The sequence below is a fragment of the Vulpes lagopus genome, chromosome 11 (genome assembly GCF_018345385.1).
Source record: "Vulpes lagopus strain Blue_001 chromosome 11, ASM1834538v1, whole genome shotgun sequence".
Taxonomy (NCBI): Eukaryota; Metazoa; Chordata; class Mammalia; order Carnivora; family Canidae; genus Vulpes; species Vulpes lagopus.
In genome coordinates, this window is record NC_054834.1 from 49,568,467 (window position 1) to 49,587,246 (window position 18,780).

General features: G+C 67.0%; 3 protein-coding genes across 4 annotated transcripts; 2 read left to right on the forward strand and 1 right to left on the reverse strand.

Moving 5' to 3' along the window:
• Positions 1 to 914: 914 nt before the first annotated feature.
• On the forward strand, positions 915 to 8,045 carry PGGHG (protein-glucosylgalactosylhydroxylysine glucosidase). 2 transcript variants are annotated; one of them, XM_041722099.1, is made up of 14 exons: positions 915 to 1,095; positions 1,341 to 1,624; positions 1,986 to 2,196; positions 2,271 to 2,706; positions 3,540 to 3,659; positions 4,007 to 4,138; positions 4,261 to 4,372; positions 4,575 to 4,647; positions 4,736 to 4,872; positions 4,971 to 5,104; positions 5,205 to 5,324; positions 5,492 to 5,589; positions 5,663 to 5,874; positions 5,979 to 8,045. In XM_041722099.1, exons 2-14 carry the CDS (start codon positions 1,366 to 1,368, stop codon positions 6,071 to 6,073), a joined length of 2,139 nt encoding a protein of 712 aa, XP_041578033.1. In that variant the 5' UTR covers positions 915 to 1,095; positions 1,341 to 1,365; the 3' UTR covers positions 6,074 to 8,045. The 2 variants fall into 2 exon arrangements, with proteins under 2 accessions (XP_041578033.1, XP_041578034.1); XM_041722100.1 differs by having other exon boundaries at positions 921 to 1,095; positions 5,229 to 5,324; positions 5,979 to 8,044.
• Positions 8,046 to 9,088: 1,043 nt separating this feature from the next.
• Positions 9,089 to 10,471, reverse strand: IFITM5 (interferon induced transmembrane protein 5). Its single transcript, XM_041722101.1, has 2 exons — positions 10,044 to 10,471; positions 9,089 to 9,618 (listed from the first exon to the last, which is right to left on the reverse strand). The coding sequence occupies exons 1-2, from the start codon at positions 10,233 to 10,235 to the stop codon at positions 9,406 to 9,408; spliced, it is 405 nt and encodes a 134-aa protein (XP_041578035.1). The 5' UTR covers positions 10,236 to 10,471; the 3' UTR covers positions 9,089 to 9,405.
• Positions 10,472 to 15,675: 5,204 nt separating this feature from the next.
• LOC121471547 (interferon-induced transmembrane protein 1-like) lies at positions 15,676 to 16,495 on the forward strand. The gene is made up of 2 exons (XM_041722352.1): positions 15,676 to 15,861; positions 16,301 to 16,495. The coding sequence occupies exons 1-2, from the start codon at positions 15,676 to 15,678 to the stop codon at positions 16,493 to 16,495; spliced, it is 381 nt and encodes a 126-aa protein (XP_041578286.1).
• The last annotated feature ends 2,285 nt before the right edge of the window (positions 16,496 to 18,780 follow it).

Below are 18,780 nucleotides of genomic sequence, written 5' to 3' on the forward strand. Positions count from 1 at the left end.
GGCGGGGGGAGGGGGGGCCGGGAGCAGGGGGTGCCCGGAGCAGAGGCGGGGTGGGGCGGGAGCAGGGGGGGCCTGGAGGAGGCGGGGGGAGGGGCCGGGGGAGGGGCCGGAAGCAGAGGCGGGGGGGAGGGGCCGGGGCGGGCCGGGAGCGTAGGTGGGGGTGGGGGGTCCGGGAGCAGGGGGGGGCCGGGAGCAGGGTGGGCGGGGGCGGGGGGGAGGGGCCGGGAACGGGGGTGGGGGCCCAGGAGCAGGGGGCGCGGGGGCCGGGAAGAGAGGCTGGGGAGGGGGAGCGGGGGGGGCCGGGAGCAGAGGGGGGGGAGGGGCCTGGAGCAGGGGGGGCCTGGAGCATTGGCAGGGGGGGCTCCGGGAGTAGAAGCGGGGGGGGGCCGGGAGCAGAGGCGGGGGAGGGGCCGGGAGCGGGGAGGGGGCCGGGAGCGGGTGGGGGGGCCAGGAGCAGAGGCGGGGGGGGGGCCAACGTGCGGCGAAGTGAAGGGCTCCTCCGGGAGCGGCCGGGTCCCCCACGAGCCACGGGCCCTGGCTCTCTCTATCCATCCCAGGCACGTCCCTAAGGTCACAGTTCAAAGTGTGCTCTTCACGCGGTTTCCCGTGGGTCCCACCCGCGCAGGAGCGGCGCCAGGCCCGCTCCCCCGGGAGGAACCCCGCCCCGCCCTGCCATGCGCTGCCCTGGGGGAGGGACCGCACCGCTCCCGCCACCCCCTCCGGCCCCACCACCGCTCCGCCCCGAGGGAGGGAGGGACCCCGCCCCGGCCTGCACCGCCCTGCACCGCCCTGCACCGCCCGGGGGGAAGGACCCCGCCCCCCTCCGCCCCCCTCCGCCCCCCTCCGCCCCCGTCCGCCCAGCCTTCCCCTCCTCCCGCCCGGCGCGGCCCTGGGGGCGGGGACAGCACGACTTTCCGGCGACGGGGCGGCCGCGGTGAGCCCCGCTCCCCAGGCCCAGCCCAGCCCCGCCCCGCCCCGCCCCGCCCCCGCCCTGCTGAGCGCCGCTGTCCGGAAGACTGAGGCCTCCTCACTGCCCCTAAAAGATCGGGGCTCGTGGGGGTGCGGCTTGGAGAGACCCTGAATTGAGAGCCTAAGGTGGGAGTTCGGGGGCCAAGCTGGGTCTCTGGACATCAGTTTTAGGAGTCTGAGCATCTCTTGGGGTGAAAGTTTCCTGGGGTGGCTCAAAAGTGGGGGCTGCCCGGGTGGCCCGCACCCCTCCCCACCCGCTGCTGGATGCATCACCCGAGTTGGGGGGGGAGCTTTGGGGTTTAGGGACAGTCCAAGGAGGGAGGAAGGGGGAGGCCGGGCCAGCGGTGGGAGCCGTGACTCCCCCTTTGCAGACGGCGCGGCTGAGCACGCCTTTCCATGGAGGATGCGGGTGAGGACCCCACCGTATTCGCTGCCTGTTCCCTGCCCAGTGACCCCCGGCTCTTGGCCACCGTGACCAACGCGTACTTGGGCACGCGTGTGTATCATGACACACTGCATGTGAGCGGCGTGTACAACGGGGCTGGCGGGGACACACACCGGGCCCTTCTGCCCAGTCCCCTCAATGTCCAGCTGGAGGCGCCTGCAGAGACAGGACGTGAGCTCACGGAGACGTTTGTCCTGGACACAAACACAGGTGACCACCACCTTGCTCCCCCACCCGAGCCCCTGTTGCAGCTGAGGGGGAAATAGCAGCAGGCCTAGGAGCAGCCCCATCCCGGCCCCTCCCCTTCCCAACTCAGGATGCCTCACTCACAGAATGGCAGGGCTTCGGCCCTGCAGGGCCCCCCCAGCTGGTAGGAGCCTGGGTCCTCTGCAGACCAACGTCCAGAGCCCCCCCCCCAGTTGGTAGGAGCCTGCGTCCTCTGCCAACCACCTTGCAGGACCCCCCCAGCTGGTAGGAGCCTGGGTCCTCTCCTGGGTCCTCTGCAGACCGGGCAGTGAGGGCTCCCACGGCAGATCCACCGCACTGAGGGGTTGGCCCTGCCCTTTGCCAGGCTCCTTTCTGCACACCCTGGAGGGCCCCAGCTTTCAGGCCTCCCAGCGCATCTATGCCCACCGCACACTGCCTCACGTCATGGCTTTCAGTGTGTCCATCACCCGTGTGGCCGTGGGGAGCTGGCCCATCACGGTGCTGCTGCGGTCAGCCTTCTCCCCGGAAAGCCCAGACCTGGACCTGCATCTGGGTCCTGATTTCCAAGGAGCCCGGTGAGGAGGGGGTCAGGGCCAGCCGGCGCTCCAAGGAGGGAGCTGGTCCCTTAGACACGGCCGCACTCTTGCAGGTACCTTTATGGCCATACGCTTACCCCAGAGCAACCTGGAGGGCCCCAGCAGGAGGTACACATGCTGTGGACACCGGTGCCCCCAGCCCTGACCCTTGGGGAAAGCGAGGAAGACCAGACCTGGGAGTTCTTGACCGTGGTGGGTGGCAGCCAGGCCGAGGCCCAAATCTGCTTCACCGAGGCCCTGCAGCTGCAGGCAGGGGGCACTCTGTACGCTGCGCACGCCCAGGCCTGGGTCCAGCTCTGGGCTACCTGTGGCCTGGATGTGGTGGGGCCCCTCCCCCTGCGCCAGGCCTTGCGTGGTGCCCTCTACTATCTGCTCAGTGCCCTGCCCCAGCCCGGGGCCCCAGGATACACCTGCCACGGTCTCAGCCCTGGGGGATTGTCCAACGGGAGCCGAGAGGAATGCTACTGGGGACACGTCTTCTGGGACCAGGTATGCACCATTACACTTTGCATGCGGCAGCCACGGGGCAGCCCGCAGACACGGAGGATGCTTTGCTGAGGGCACAGCGCGGCTGCCGGCTCTGCCCCCCGGGATGGGGCCTGCGATTTGGGAAGCACAGAGGCCACGGCGGAAGGGAAGGCTGCCTGGAGGAGGTGGCATTTCTGACAAAGAACATATAGGAGTTGAGTAGAAAAGAGTGATTCAGGCAAAGCGACCAGAAGGGACAAACACCACAGCTGGGCGGCACCTGGCAGGGCAACAGGGTACCTCCCTGGGGCACGGAGAGCAGCTCTCGGGCTGTAGAGCCGTGGAGAGACCGTAGCTGGGGAGTGACGCTGACAAAGGTGTGCTCGGGAAGGACCCTGGGGCGCTGAGGGGAGCCCAGGGGAGGAGGGAGAGGCCTCAGCTGGTGCAGTGGGCAGGGCCGGGGTGCTACTGCGTCCTCATCAGATTGTCCAGCAGCCAGAGGTCCGCTCCGGTGGAGCCGAGTCCCTCACCCCCAGTCGGGCAGCTGCCGAGCGGCTGTGCTCCGTGCCCGGATTCTGGCCTTGCTCCCGGGGGCCGCAGATGCCTGCTGGGGACTAACCCGAGGAGCCCGGGGCCTGGAGATGGCAACGTGGGCTGGGGGTGCGGGCGGGCAGTCTCGGAGGGCCCAGGAGGGAGCCGGCGGGTGGGGGCAAGGAGCTGGACAGAGCCCGGGCCTTTCGGGAGGCAGCGTGGAGCAGGCTGGCTGGGCCAAGGCACACTGGGCAGGCGGGGACACAAACAGGGACACAGATGCTGGGGGAGCTCCTGAGCCAGGGGCATTTCCTTGCTGTCAGGACCTCTGGATGTTCCCGAACGTTCTGTTGTTCCAGCCAGAGGCCGCCAGGGCCCTCCTGGAGTACCGCATCCGGACGCTGGGTGGGGCCCTGGACAACGCCCGGAAGCTGGGTTACCAGGTGAGGGGGACCTGGCACCCACCCTACAGGGCCCCAGCGGGCTGGTGTCCCCACATCCCTCCTCGGCCTGAACCCATCTCGTCAGGTTCCCCTCTGGGTAGGGCTGGGATTCCTGGATTCTTCCAGGGGCTCGGCAGCACCCCGGCTCCAGGTCCGAGCAGCCTGGCTGGGCCCAGCTCGAGTCCCCTTGCCGCCCTGGCCTGTGACAGGGACACAGCGGGGTGCTCCTCCGTGAGGGCATCCGCACAGGTGGTGCGCCCACTTCTGTCCTCTGTGGCTGGGGAGTGGGTGGGCTGCCCGTGGACCGCCCAGAGCCCTGGAGGCTGCTCCTCCCCCGCGGCCCTCAGGGAGCCAAGTTTGCCTGGGAGAGCGCAGGCTCTGGTCGGGAGGTCTGCCCCGAGGACATCTACGGTGCCCAGGAGATTCACGTCAATGGAGCTGTGGTGCTGGCTTTCCAGCTGTACTATCACGCCACCCAGGTGAGGGGTCCCGGCCCCCCAGGCCCGGGCGTGCCCCACCCCCGCCACGGCAGGCCCTCGGAGGGGGCCCCGTTGAAACCTCGGGTGGCGTGGCCCCCGCCCACCGCCCGTGGCTTCCCCAGGACTTGCTGCTCTTCCGCGAGGCCGGTGGCTGGGATGTGGTCAGGGCCGTGGCTGAGTTCTGGTGCAGCCGCGTGGAGTGGAGCCCCGAGGAGGAGGAGTACCAGCTGAAGGGTGAGGCGCGAGGAGGGCAGGGCCGTCCCGGGGGGCATAAGGGGTGGTGGTGGGGGAGAGGCGGGGACAGCCACAGCCGGTGGACGCTCCTCAGGGGCACGTGGTCTCTGGCTCTGGCGTTGCCAGCCCCACGCGGGCTGCTGGCATCGGGGCAGGTCCCTGGGACCCTGCCCTGGACACCAGCTCCCGTCCGTGTGCGTAGGAGTCATGCCACCCGACGAATACCACTCAGGGGTTGACAACTCCGTGTACACCAACGTCCTGGTCCAGAACAAGTAGGACCCAAGACCCCTGCACTGCTGCCCGCACTCAGGGGGCGGGGGGCGGCTGGGCCTGCAGCTCCCTCTCCCTGCCTCCCCGTAGCCTGCGCTTCGCTGCGGCCCTGGCCCGGGACCTGGGGCGGCCCGTCCCCACTGAGTGGCTGGCGGTGGCTGAAAAGATCAAGGTGCCCTTTGACCCAAGGCGGGACTTCCACCCTGAGTTTGATGGGTACCAGCCTGGTGAGTGCCTTCAGGCTGCTTCGGGCCCCTTCACCCTCTCCTGGACCCGTGTCCCCGCCTTCCCGCCCCCTCGCCCATCAGCGCCCGTCCCTCCCCAGGAGAGGAGGTGAAGCAGGCAGATGTGGTGCTTTTGGGGTACCCCGTCCCTTTCCACCTGAGCCCTCACACTCGCAGGAGGAACCTGGAGATTTATGAGGCTGCAACGTCCCCAAGAGGCCCGGCCATGACCTGGGTAAGGAGGCCGCGGAGGGAGGGGTGGGCCGGGGGTCCTGGGGTGGCTTCACCCAGCCCCCCCAGCCCCAGTTCCAGCCCCCAGCGGGGCTCCTCTCCAGCACGTCCTCTTACTCTGGCCCCAGAGCATGTTCGCCGTGGGCTGGATGGAGCTGAAGGATCCCCAGCGGGCCCAGGACTTCCTGGAGAGGAGCTTTCCCAACATAGCTGAGCCCTTCAAGGTCGGTGGCGGCGGGTCAGCCCTCGTGCCTGGCACTCTTGCCTCCACCCTGGCCCCCGGGGTCGGGGCGGGAGCCCAGCCTCAGGGGCGGTCACCGCAGGGTCAGAGCCCGGCCTGGGGTCGGGGCGGCGGCCTGGCAGCCTGGCACTAACCGCGGTGCCCGGGCAGGTGTGGACGGAGAATGCGGATGGCTCGGGCGCTGTGAACTTCCTGACCGGCATGGGGGGCTTCCTGCAGGCGGCGCTCTGTGGATTCACAGGGTTCCGGTGAGTGGGGCGCCGGCCGGGAGCAGTCGTGTGCCCCCTACTTCCTGCTCTCACCACCGCCTCCCTCCCACAGGATCACTGGGGCTGGCGTGACCTTCGACCCCATGTGTCCGGTGGCAGTCTCTGCAGTGCATGTCCGGGGCCTGTGTTACCAGGGGAACAGGCTGGACTTCTCCTTCTCCGAGGGCTCCGTGACGGTTGAGGTCAAAGCCCAGCCAGGACCCGGGGCCCCGCTGCTGGAGGCTGAGCTGTGGCCGACGCACGCACGAGTCCCCTTGCTCCCAGGTGGGCAGCCAGCCCAGACTCACTGAAGCATCCAGAGCAGGTGAGCGCCCCAGGGCTGCCCCCTGTGTGTGTGACCCCACTCCAGATGCCCCCTCTCCCTGCAGGGCACAGAGTCTCCTTCCCCCGCTCGGCTGGACGGATACAGAGGTCACTCCCGCCCGGAGCAGAGGCAGCAGGTTCTGCTCCAGGAGTTTCCTAGGAGAACTTTGAGGACATTAGACCCCCTGCCCCACAACCCATGGGACCCTAGTTTCCTCGCCCTGGTGCTGTCTTGGGCACCCTGCACCTGCGTGAACAAGCAAGGCTTCCTGGATGTCTCCCAGATCCTCCGGGCCGGCTCCTCCCTCTGTGGGCGCCCCCCTCCGGCTGCACCCACCCCTCCTCAGCACCCTCCTGGCTCCCTCCAGCCAGCAGCCAGGCTCACGGGCTCCTGGGAAAATCTGAATTCGTTGGCCCAAAGTTCAAGACGGTTTGCCTCTAATCCGAGCCCCTCTTCAGCCGAGCCCTGCGTGGGCTGTGGGGTTCCCCACGGCCTCACACTCAGCCACATCTGTGCCTGCCTTTGTGGGCCTATGCCCACGCCTGTACCTGCACCGGTACCCTGCCCCAGGACCCCACAGGGTGGGGCGGGTGGGGCGCAAGCCTCCATGTAGGGGATGGCAGGGCCGAGGGGCAGGAGGCACACTTGGCTCCCTGCAGAGTCCTTGGGACGCTCCATCACAGACCACAAAGGAACTTCGCGTGTCACACAGGCGAGGGGCAGGCACAGCGGAATCGAGGTGTGCTCAGCATCCTCAGTCCGTGGCTCCTCCAGCCTCTGGGCCACTTCAGTGAGGCTGCACCATTTCCATCACGGGCCTTTCTCAGCCAGGAAGGGGGGGGCAGGGTGCAGAGCAGGACCGTGCACCTCGCCTCCGACCAGCCTGGAGGACTCAAGGCCAGAGGCCTGGGCCCACCCGTCCTGACAGGCTGCCCCTCCTCCTGGGGCCTCAGCCCATCCGTGGGCACATCCAACTTGGGGCCTTGGGGGTTTCTCAATGAGGGGAAATGGTACCCGCTGCCAAAATTTTGGTGAGAGCCGTGCCACGTGCACTAAGTGTGCCTGAGGAATTAAAGGTCCGTGCTAGGAGAAAGTCTGCTGCCTTGAGCTGGCGCCCCCCTTCCTGCCAAGAGTGAGGCCTACGTAAGGGATGGGGTCACACAGGAAGTGCAGTGGGTGCTCGTACAGAGCCGGCGGGGAGCCTGCCACTGTCCTTCGCTCGGGCCACCCACTGTCCCGCATCTGTCCTGGCTGGACAGTTAGTCCAAGCTCTCCAAGAAGCAAATGGCCATGAGCAGGAGGCGACGAGGGGTCCCCGGGCTTGTCTCTGCAGCACGTGGTACGAAGGGTGGCCTCCGAGGGTGCACAGCAGCCTTGCAGATCCGCAGGGAGGTCGGTGCTGGTCCCTGCAGGCACGTGACCTCAGGGAATGAAGCCCGCACCTTGGAGGGCTTGCCCAGGTGCCCCAGGCTCTCCCTCACCCACTGGCCACGTGGCAAAGCCTAGGGCAGGTCGGCCAGAGCAGGGCGTGCTGGCGGGCACCGTCCCAGTAGAGCAGAGGCTTACCTTTGTAGCCCTGGAGCCCAGCGTGGGCACAGGTACTCCCGACGCTGATACAGCCAGGTTCCTCCTGCCTGTACGTGCCGCGTACGTGTGCCTCTATCTGTACACAGTGAGGGGCCCTCCGCGGAGACCAGGGAGGGTGGCCATACGCGTGTGCCAGCCACGTCTGGTCAGGGCTCCGTTGCAGCCACTAACCTGAACTTCACTGGGCCTCTCGGCCTGCCCAGGAGGCAGCCCGGGATGCAGAGGACCACTGGCCACCCTCCCCGTGCCTGTCTTCACCACACACTGTGTCTTCAGCACCTGGGCACAGGCCAGACAATCTCGGGGCCCCTCACCAGGTGTGGGGACCCGCAGACCGTAGCAGGCTTGCTTGGGGGCATGCACATGGGTCTCACACCAGCTGATCCTCACTCCCAGCCTGTGAGTTGCTCCCTTCTTGGGCCAAACCCGGAGCTCAGGGTTGGCACACCATATCCATCCTGGTCCAAGCACTGGCACACTGCCCTTATCCTCGGTCCCACATGGGACCAGCACCTGGCACGGGCCAGTGCACCGTGTCAGGCCCCAGGCCCCAGGCAACACACCCCTCCCTGCAGCACACGTTCCGGCCCAGGGCGGGACACTGTCTAGCACCCTGTGTCAGCTAGGCCAGCTGTTGGCTGTCACAGGAGAGAGGACTACTCGGAGGCTCCAGGTACAGCGGCGAAGCCGACCTCCCACACCCAGCCCAGGCTGATGGGTAGGCAAAGGGGGCTCCTTGGGTGGGGATGGAGCCCTGGGTGGGGTGCCCACAAGCCTGAACCACCCTGAGGTTAAGGCCCCTGCAATTAGCCTGCCCTGTCATTGGACCAGCCACAGTGAGGCCGGAGGGACCTCACCCCCAGCCACACAGGGTGTGTGCATGCTTAGCCTCTCCCCTCTTTGCCAGCTCTGCTGGTTCCCGGGAAGGGGGGCCGTGCTCAAGGGAGGGAGACTATACAAGAACGCGTACCTAGTACCAGGGATGCTCAGCCCCCCAGCTTTCACTTTCTGCCTAAATGCACGTGTGTGGATGCACGTGGGCACGGGTGACTGGAGGGTCATGCCTCTGCACTCCCGTATCTCTGTGTCCAGCATCACTGATCCAGGAGGGACAGAACCCACTGTGGGGACCGCAATCTCTCAGAACAAGGAATGCAGGAGTCCTAGGGACAGACAGAAGGACCCAAACAAGGGGGCTGGCACTCGCCTGACCCACCAACGGAAACATGCAGGGCCAGGAAGAGGGGTGTCCTCCCAGGGACTCCTGGAGGGCACAAGTCCACACAAGTGCACACGCAGAGGGGGAAGGGCACACGTGTTCTGGAAGAGAGACCACTAAACCACAGGCCCAGCAGGGCAGCAGACATCAAAACCCCGAGTTCCCGAACTGTGTTCTAAAATACTCTGGTGCCTCCACCCCAGAAGCCACAAGCCACCCAGTGCCTGAGTGAAGGCGACCATCAGGGCACAGCCCAGCACACAGAATGGGTCATCCAACCGTCATGCTGGGGTCAGTCCAGGGGGATGCAGCTTGGGTGGCCCCTCGGGTGGCTCCTCTCCCACCCCAGCAAAAAGCCCAGGAGGCACTTTCTGGAACCAGGCACTTTTAATTGTGAAACCAAGCCTGAGTCTGATGGGTGAGGAGGGAGGGTGCAGCCTGGGCACAGCGTCGGGGGGCGGGGCATCACAGTTGGAGTGAGGCCACCGGGGTCCACACAATGGATCTTCAGGGTCAGCGTTAGGCGCCCAGGCTGGGGTAGGAGGGGGGGGGCATCAGGCCCTGTGCTGGAGTCAGGGTTCTGGGCGGGGGTGGGGGGACAGGATGGAGTCCCTGGGGACACTGCCCTGAGGGGTGGTCCTGGGGTCAGGGTCCACAGGTCAGGATGCGGACAAGGCCCAGCCCGTCAGTCATAGTCCGAGTCCTCGAACTTGGTGCTAAAGAAGGCCGCAGAGTCCTTGGCCAGCCGGGACAGGTGCAGCGCCCCGGTCACCACCAGCGCCAGCAGCAGCAGAGGCGGCACCAGCGCCCACATTGTGGCCAGGATGTTGTAGCACTTGGCTTTGGAGCCGAATCGCCGGGCTGCCTCCAGGTCTCCAGCCACCTTCTGGTCTCGGGCCTGTGGACCAGGGGCAGGGCCAGGTCTCTATGCGTGCGGGAGGGGAGAGGCCATCCCTGCCAGCATCAGCTTCCGAGGACCCTCTGTGGGTGGGGAGTCCTGGGGTGTTGAGAAGCCCCAGGAGCTGAAGCCTGGGGGGCTTTGGTCACGGGAGTCCCCCGAGTGTGAAACATCATTTGATGAAAGAGGCCCCTTTGCATAGCGCCCCCCAGCCCGTGCCCTCTGACGCGCCCGCCTCGCCCCGGGTCGGACCCTGCGCTTCCTGAACAGCACCTGCCTCAGCGCAACCACCCCACGAAGTGAGGAGCAGGTCCGCGGCCTGGCGGATCCAGTGTCCCTCCCACGGGCGGTGCCCCCGGGACGCCCCGCCGCAGCGGCCTCCCAGCCCCTGCACCAGCCCCGAGGGACCCCGCCCGCCCGCCCACCTTGATGGAGTAGGCCAGCGCCAGGAAGCCGAGGCAGCACAGGTTCAGGTAGAGGGTGCTGAACACCGACCAGAGCAGGTGGTCCCGGGGCGGGGGCCTCGGCGCCCCGACGGCCAGGGCCGTGTGCGCCGCGCCGTCCGCCTTGCGGGGCGCCGGGGCCCGGGGGTCCTCGCGGGGGTACGCCGTGTCCATGGGTTCCAGCGCCGTCTCCTCCGGCTCGGGCTCCCGGGGCCGGGGCACCGGGGCCGCTTATACCCGCCGCCCGCCGCGGCCCCGCCGGCGCCGCCCGCTCAGTGTGACGACGAATGACGGCCCGGCCGGGGGCGCCGCCCCGCCCCCGAGCCCCGAGCCCCGAGCCCCGAGCCCCCGCCCCGAGGCCCGGAGCCCCGCCCCCGCCCCGAGACCCCGCCCCGCGGCCCTGAGCCCCCCCTGAGCCCCCGCCCCCGCTCCGAGGCCCTGAGCCCCGCCCCCGCCTTCCGAGACCCCGCCCGGAGCCCCGCCCCGAGACCCCGCCTCCGAGCCCCTGAGCCCCGCCCCGAGACCCCGTCCCCGAAGCCCCGCCCCCGAGGCCCCACCCCGCCCCGGAGCCCCGCCCCCGAGGCTCCACCCCGCCCCGGAGCCCCGCCCCAGCGACGCGGAGACCCCGCCCCGCCCACGAGCCCTGGAGCCCCCGCCCCGCGAGCCTGCCCCCTGCCCCCCCAGACCCTGCCCCGCCCCGGAGCCCCGCCCCCCGCGCCGTGGAGACCCCGCCCCATTCCCCGAGCCCGGGACACCCCGCTCCTCGATGACCGCCCCGCCCCGAGACCCCGCTCTCGAGCCCTGGAGCCCCCGCCCCGAGAGCCTGCCCCCCGACCCCCCGAGACCCTGCCCCGCCCCCCGAGCCCGGGAGACCCCGCTCCTCGATGACTGCCCCCTGCCCCGCCCCGAGACCCCGCCCTCGAGCCTCCGCCGGAGCCCCCGCCCCGCGAGCCTGTCCCCCGCCCCCCCGGAACCCCGCCCCGCTCCGCGACAGCCCCCCTGCCCTCCGACCGCCCCGGCCCCGCCGCGCTAGCCTCCCGACACCCGCCCCCGGAGCCCCCGCCCGCTGACCTCCCGCCCCCCGGAGTGCCCCCCCCGCCCCCCCCGTCGCCCCCCTCTCCCAGAGCCCCCGGAGCCCCCGCCCTCCGCCCCCTAGCCGCCCGCCCGCTGACCGCCCCGCCCCCGCCCCGCTAGCCTGCCCCCCCCCCCTTCCCGCCCTACCCGTGTCGCTCCCGCGTCCCCGCTGCCGCCGCCGCCCTCCGCACCCCGCGCCCCTGGAGGCCCCACCCCCACCCCAAGCAGGCCGTCCCAGGCCCCAGCCCCGCTGACCCCCCAGCTCCCCCACCGCAGGCGGCTGGGCCGAGGGGCAGGGGTGTGCTCCGCCGGGGATGCACGCCCTGCCCACCGAGCCCTGACCCCGCGGCCCAAAGGACTCGGAGGTGCCCCTGGGGACCCCGGTGGGTGCTTGTCGCCTCGGCTGAGGAGAAGGGCTGGAGGCCCCCAGGCTTGGGCCCTCGACCCCGACCCCGCGCCCCAGCCCTGCCCCGGGCTCCCCGGGCTCCCCAGGCTCGCGGCCCCAGGCGGCCACGGGGTGGGACACAGGAGGCCCCGCGCCCGCCCGCCCAGGCCCCGCCCGTGCTGCCCAGAGCTCTGGGCCATGGGTCCTGGGGCCGTCCCCGCTCCCTGAGCCCAAGGCTGCACAGCCTCCTCGGGGCCCTTAGGGGGTGGAGGGGGAGTTCAGGGCTGTTCTGGGCCCCCTGGAGGGTCCGCAGCCTCTTGGCTGACCCTTCCGTGGAGGAGCCACACGTTTCGGTAAACCCCAGCCGGAGACGCCTACTCTGGCAGGAGGGCCCTGGGGTTTCCCACCTAACTGCCCCGCAACCTCCTGTTGGGGTTGTTATAACGAAGTACCATAGGTTTGGGGGGGCTCATAGACAACGGACATTTAGGGTCACAGGTCTGGAAGCTGGGAGGCAGGCAAAGTGGGCGGGTTCAGGTGAGACCCTCTTCCTGGGTGCAGTGGCTATCTCCTCACTGTGAGCCACAAGTTGGGAGGGGCTTGTGGGGTCTCCTACAACGACGCTGATGCTATCATGACCCACTTACTTCCCAAAGTCCCCACTTCCTATGCCATCACTTTGGGTTTGTCGGGAGGACACAAAGCAGGGGCCGCCAGACACATGGAGCCCCATGATTCCTTGGGCCCATCGCACCCCATCAGAAAGGGGCCAGGATGATGCTTTGCCCATTGACATATTGTGATACTGTGATTTATAAGACATATATTTTTTTCATCCCCATTTCTGGCACAAAACCCATAAAGCCTTGGGAATTTCTCAAGTGATCACAGTGTTTTTGTTATGTTAATGAGGCAAGTTCTGAGCCCCTGGGTTGGAGACCACAGGCCACGTGGGGACAGTGCGTCTCCCCACCCCTGGCCATGGGCGTCTCTTCCATCTGGTTGCTCCCCACCCGCGTCCATTCATGAGCCGCTGGGGACGTGGGAAGGAGAACATCTCCCGACTCCGTGGGCCACTTTTGCGAATCAGTACAACCAAGAGGTCTCTGTGGAGGCCGAGAAAATTAAGGCCATTCCACTTTAAGTTCAGCGTTAGCACAAGTCCAGCCATCCCAGGCCCCTGGGAATAAGAGCTGAGATTTACGTTACTTCAGTTACAGGAAGCAAACAGCTTGCAGCTAGATGTCCTAGAAAGCCCCATATTACAATAAAAACAGAGTCCAAGCCAGTGGCAGGAAACTCCATATTAGAATAAGAACAGAGCTCAATGCCCTTGAAGGCCCCATATCAGAATGTAAATAGAACTTGAGAAACTCCTCCCCCCCTTCTGGAGGTCCCCTAGACCAGCCCCTAAAACTCAGCTAGAACCCACCTCGGGGTCCAACTCCCTGCTCCGCTGTGTCAGGTGCACTTGGACCCAAGCTCGAGCTTGTAAATAAACCCTCCTGTGTTTGCATCGGTGTTGGCTCCTCGGTGGTTTCTCAGATTCGTGATCTTGGGCACAACAGTCACGGAGGGCTCCGGGGGGCCCCACGTGGTCAGAGCACAGGTGCGGCCCCAGCTGGTGACGAGGCTCCAGGGACAGTTGGTAAGAATGAACCCTGGCCCCTGCGACCCGCTGAGCCCTTGGGCAGAAGGGCTGGGAATGGAGGCGATGTTGAACGCCCTGCGGGGTCTGACACCTGCTTAGTGCCTGTGGCCCGTCCTCCCACCCTACGCCCCCCCCATCCCCCACACATTGGAACTGGGTTAAACTTAAGTATAAAGCTACCTGTGGGCAGCCCTGGTGGCACAGCGGTTTAGCGCCACCTGCAGCCCCGGGTGTGATCCTGGAGACCTGGGATCAAGTTCCCCATCCGGCTCCCTGCATGGAGCCTGCTTCTCTCCTTGCCTGTCTCTGCCCTTCTCTTTTGCTCTCCCTGAATAAAAAAATAAATAAATCTTTAAAAAAAATAAATAATAACCTGCCAAATGGGTTTATTGGGAAGAGTAGAAAATTACAATTCTAGAAAGGCAAACGATGGCAAAACTGTACAAAAATCCCAAAACAGGAACAAAGATTTTTCATAGATTGGGGGGGGGGGAGGGAGGGTCTGTTGTAAAGGAGAACTCCATTGGAGTGACCTGGGGGCTGGGGGTCCTGGCTTCCCACTGGTTAGGCTGTCACTGTGGGGGGGGGTGGCTGTGCCCCACCTGGATTGGGCTGTGCTCTCCCGGGATGCCCTGTGCTCCCACCTGCTGCGGGGTGGCTGGCACTCCCTGGCTAGGTGTCAGGGATGCAACACCACCCTTCGCCACTGGCCTCCCCATCGCCTTAGTTACTCCCTCCAGGGTTCAGGACCCTAATCTACATATGGGCCTGGTCCTGAGTCCATCTCTACCCTAAGACACCCAAGTTCTGAATGTGGGTCTGTTTGGCCCCCACCTGGGGAAGGCTCTGGGGGTCGGGGCTGATGGAGGCCTGAGGACACAGGCGACCACCAGCGCACACATCAGATTCGGGGACGAGACCCAGGCAGGACCCGGGGGCCTCCCACAGCACCGCGCATCCGCTTCCAGGCAATTTGGTGGGCTCTGAGCTCGGCCGCGGTGCCAGGAAACCCCAAGAACCCTCCAGCGCACAGATACCACAACGCGTCCCTCAGCAGGGCCTTGGGCGCCTGCAACTCTAGCCCAGCCACAAGGGGACGGGCACTGCGCCGCTGTTGGGGGGGGGGGCCTCCTGGGAGCCCCTGGGCCTTTCCCTCACCCCAGCAGCCGTGTAGCCCACTCCACGCCACTGACCTGTGTAGCACAGACGACCAGGGGCGACCGCAGCCCCGGGGCCAGCGGGGGTCCACCCGGCCCTCCTTGACCTCCCCATACCAAGCACCAGGGCCAGCTCCTCTCCCCGGGGCTGGTGCTGGATCCGTCAGGACACATTCGGGGTCGGTGTGCGGCCACAACATCAGGACCGCAGCGGGGTTTCACAGGACACCTGCGAGGTGGGGGGACGAGGGGGGCGGAGGGCAGGAAGCAGCTGAGGGCGCCCTGGGGGTGCTACACAGTGAACTGGGAAACACGAGGCTGGACTGGGGTATGGAGCCCACTGGCCCCCAGGCTGTGGCGAGAGCTCCCAGCGGCCCAGGACTGCGGACAGCAGAGGACCTGCAGCCTTGGCTCTCGGGCGGGACCGTGTCCTGGCTCCCTAGCTGGGGCCACGAACCCCTGAGAAGGGGGCGCAGGCCAGAAGCAGAAGGGGAAAGTCCCCACTTCCTCCATCACCACCACGCGACGTCCACAGAGCAGGTTGAGGGGTGGGGAGGGAAGGCAGGGGTGTGTGACCTCGAAGGCCTGTGCCCCCAGGGCCGCCACATGGACCCTTGACACAAGCCGGACCCCCCTTCTGCCTGCTGGGTCCTGACCTGGGCACGCACAACGCCGCACCCCCTCCCCACCACGGACTCCAGGGCAGGAAGGGGAACAGATTCCAGACAGGAGGCCTGCGACCCCTGGGATGCGGGCTGGGGACCTGGGGGCTCTCTGCGTGGGGACCGAGGGGCCTGCTGTGCCCGGTGGGGGCCCTGCAGCACCTGGAGTCTGGGTGGGGACGAGGGGGGAGCCTCACAGGCCACGAGAGGTCCTGGGGCTACCCTGAGCCCTGGATGAGGAGGTGGGGCAGCGAGGACAGCACCTGATTGAGAGCCTGGGACAGGGAACCCTCCAGAGACCTCAGCCCTTGACCCGCGAGCACCTGCTAGCACCTATCCAGCACCTGCCAGCACCTGCCCAGTACCAGCCCAGCACCCACCCAGCACCCACCAGCACCTGCCAGCCACCCGCCCAGCACAGGTATATGCTGACAGTGAGTCTTTAGGTCTACCTCCTGCCAACCCAGTCACCCAGTTACAAAACAGTAGGAAAGAGGAATTTCTGAGAAAGCAGAAGGAAGCTGAGATGGGGACAGGGGACCAGAAGGTGGGGCCGAGCTCTTCCAGGACCCACCTCCGGCACCCAGGCTTCACCCTACAATGGTCAAGGCTCTGGCTACCTAACAGCACTTCCCAGCTCCTCTTGCCTGGCAACCACACACAAACACGTCCCCGAAACTCAAACATGGACCAAGACCACTACAAGGTTCCTGAAACTGGAGCCCCCCAAAGCATGGTTCCCGTGACCACCACCGTGATCAACATCCACGGTGACATGGTCGTGCCCAACCACATCGTCTGGTCCCTGTTCAACACCGTCTTCATGAACTGGTGCTGCCTGGGCATCATGGCCTTCGCCTACTCCGTGAAGGTGGGTGGGGGTGGGAGGGGGAGTCCCCGGGGTGCGGGGTGGGGGCGGGGGCGCCTGTACCTGCAGGGAGGCTGCAGCAGCCCTGCGCCCAGGGTCCCACGGGTTCCCCTATTGACCGATACTGGAAACCACATCCCTGGGCTGCGCGTGTGGCCCCAAAGCCCCCCCAGGAAGAAGAAAGGACTTCGGGGGAAACTGAGGCCAGGGAGGGGCCAGAGCCGGGCAGGGGCAACCCCGGGGTGTCCAGGGGGGGCCGAAGGCCGAGGAAGGACGTGGAGGCCCCAGAAGGGACAGGCCCCGGGGCCCCGACCTGCTCAGGCTCCAGGGAGGGGGACTGAGGTCCCGGGTGGAGGTGAAGGGCAGGGCCCACCAGGGCGCCCCTGAGTCCCTGGTCTGGGAGGACCCGCCCCTCACCCCACTGTCCACGTGTCGTCCCCAGGCCAGGGACCGGAAGATGGTGGGCGACCTGACCGGGACACAGAGCTTCGCTTCCACTGCCAGGTGCTTCAACATCTCGGCCTTGGTCGTGGGCATCATCCTGGGCATCATATCCATTGTCCTCCTGGGCATGGCCTACACCGCGACCTATGGGGCCCTGTTACAGGCCATGCAGGAGAGGCGTCGCTACCACTAGGCGCCCCAGCAGGACACCACGGGCCCCTCCTCACCCGCCGGCCGCGCCCCAGCCCCCGCCCTCTGCTCTGGGTGCACAGACCAGCCTGTGTGCAGCCGACTTCAATAAAGTGCCATGTGTGTGATGTGCTGTGACCTCCCTCCCGGGGGGGTGGTGCAGGGAGGCCCCGGCGCCCTGGGCCTGAGCACACAGACCTCCTGCCCAGTGTGGGGCTCCAGGGAGCGGGCACGTCCCCGGGCTGGGCTGGCTGCTGGCCGCTTGCTAGGAGCAAGGCCTGGCCGGGGTCCTGGGGGGTCCCCGACCCAAGGACGCCGCGAGTCCAGCACAGCCTGGGTCCCGAGGGTGAGGCTCCACCTCCCAGGTGTGTGGGAGCCGTGGGGTCGGGCTGGGGGGGCACAGAGCTCTCCCCTGTGCGCTGACGGCAGAAGCGACAATCACACCCCGTGACTAAGCCCGTGGACAGGAAGCCTGAGAAGAGGGACCCGTCCCCCCACCGTGGCCCGGCCCCGCAGGATGCAGCAGCTGCCCAGGGCCCCACCAAGGGTCTCCTGGCCGCTGGGGGTCGTGGGGTTTGGGTGTGAGCTGGGGCCAGGGCCACACGTGGGGCGTGGGCGTGGGGCGTGGGGCCGTCCTTGGCTCCTTGCCCCTGGCAGGGGGCGCTTGGCTCAGGCAGTGGTGTGGGAGGTGTGACAGGGGGGCGAGGGGGGCGGAGGGCAGGAAGCAGCTGGGGGCGCCCTGGGGGTGTTACACAGTGAACTGGGAAACGCGAGGCTGGACTGGGGTGTGGAGCCCACTGGCCCCCAGGCTGTGGCGAGAGCTCCCAGCGGCCCAGGACTGCGGACAGCAGAGGACCTGCAGCCTTGGCTCTCGGGCGGGGCCGTGTCCTCGCTCCCAAGCTGAGCCGACCGACCCCTGAGAAGGGGGCGCAGGGCAGAAGCAGAAGGGGAAAGTCCCCACTTCCTCCATCACCACCACACGACGTCCACAGAGCAGGTGGGGGTGGGGTGGGGAGGGAAGGCAGGGGTGCGTGACCTCGAAGGCCTGTGCCCCCGGGGCCGCCACATGGACCCTTGACACAAGCCGGACCCCCCTTCTGCCTGCTGGGTCCTGACCTGGGCACGCACAACGCCGCACCCCCTCCCCACCACGGACTCCAGGGCAGGAAGGGGAACAGATTCCAGACAGGAGGCCTGCAAGCCCTGGGATGCGGGCTGGGGGCCTGGGGGCCCTCTGTGTGGGGCCTGAGGGACCTGCTGTGTGAGATGGGGGCCCTGCAGCACCAGGAGTCTGGGTGGGGGCGAAGGGGGAGCCTCACAGGCCACGAGAGTTCCTGGGGCCACCCTGAGCCCTGGATGAGGAGGTGGGGCAGCAGGGACAGCACCTGATTGAGAGCCTGGGACAGGGAACCCCCCAGAGACCTCAGCCCTTGACCCGTGAGCACCTGCCAGCACCCACCAGCAACCACCAGCACCTGCCCAGCACCTGTGTAGCCTGACACCAATCTTTGATTCTGCTTTACACCCTCCTGGACCCAGCCAATTCCCAATTCTCTGAGCACCAAAAAATAAATTTTCAGAGAAAAGGAAACCACTGGGGAAGGTGGGGCCCAGAGCTGCCTCTCGCGTCCGCCCCCCACGAGCTGCATCACCCACCATGAGCGGCAACCCTCTACCATCCGGGGGGGCACAGATCCTGCAGGTGGAGCAGAGCTCATCGGGGGTCACAGCCAGGCAGGGGGAGCACAGCCCCCCCCACAGTGAGAGCCTAACCAGTGGTAGGCAGGACCCCCAACCCCCAGGTCACTCCAATGGACTTCTCCTCTACAACCACCCCCCCCCCCCCCAATCTATGAAAGATCTTTGTTCCTCTGTTTTGGGATTTTTGTACAGTTTTGCCATCGTTTGCCTTTCTAGAATTGTAATTTTCTACTCTTCCCGATTAAACCTATTTGGCAAAATAAATAAATAAATAAAAATAAAATAAACCCATTTGGCGGTCAAATAACTGGCAGCTTTACCTTAGTTTAACCCAGTTCCAACGTGCGCGGGATGGACAGCAACAGGCACTGAGAAGCCTCAGACCCCGCAGGGCGTCAGCATCGCCTCCATTCCCAGCCCTTCTGCCCAAGGGTCAGTGGGTCGCACGGGCCAGGGTTCATTTTTACCAACTGTCCCTGGACCCTTGTCACCAGCCGGGGCCGCACCTGTGCTCTGACCACGTGGGCCCCCTGGAGCCCTCCGTGACCTCTTGGTTGTACTGATTCGCGAGAGCGGCCCACAGAGTCC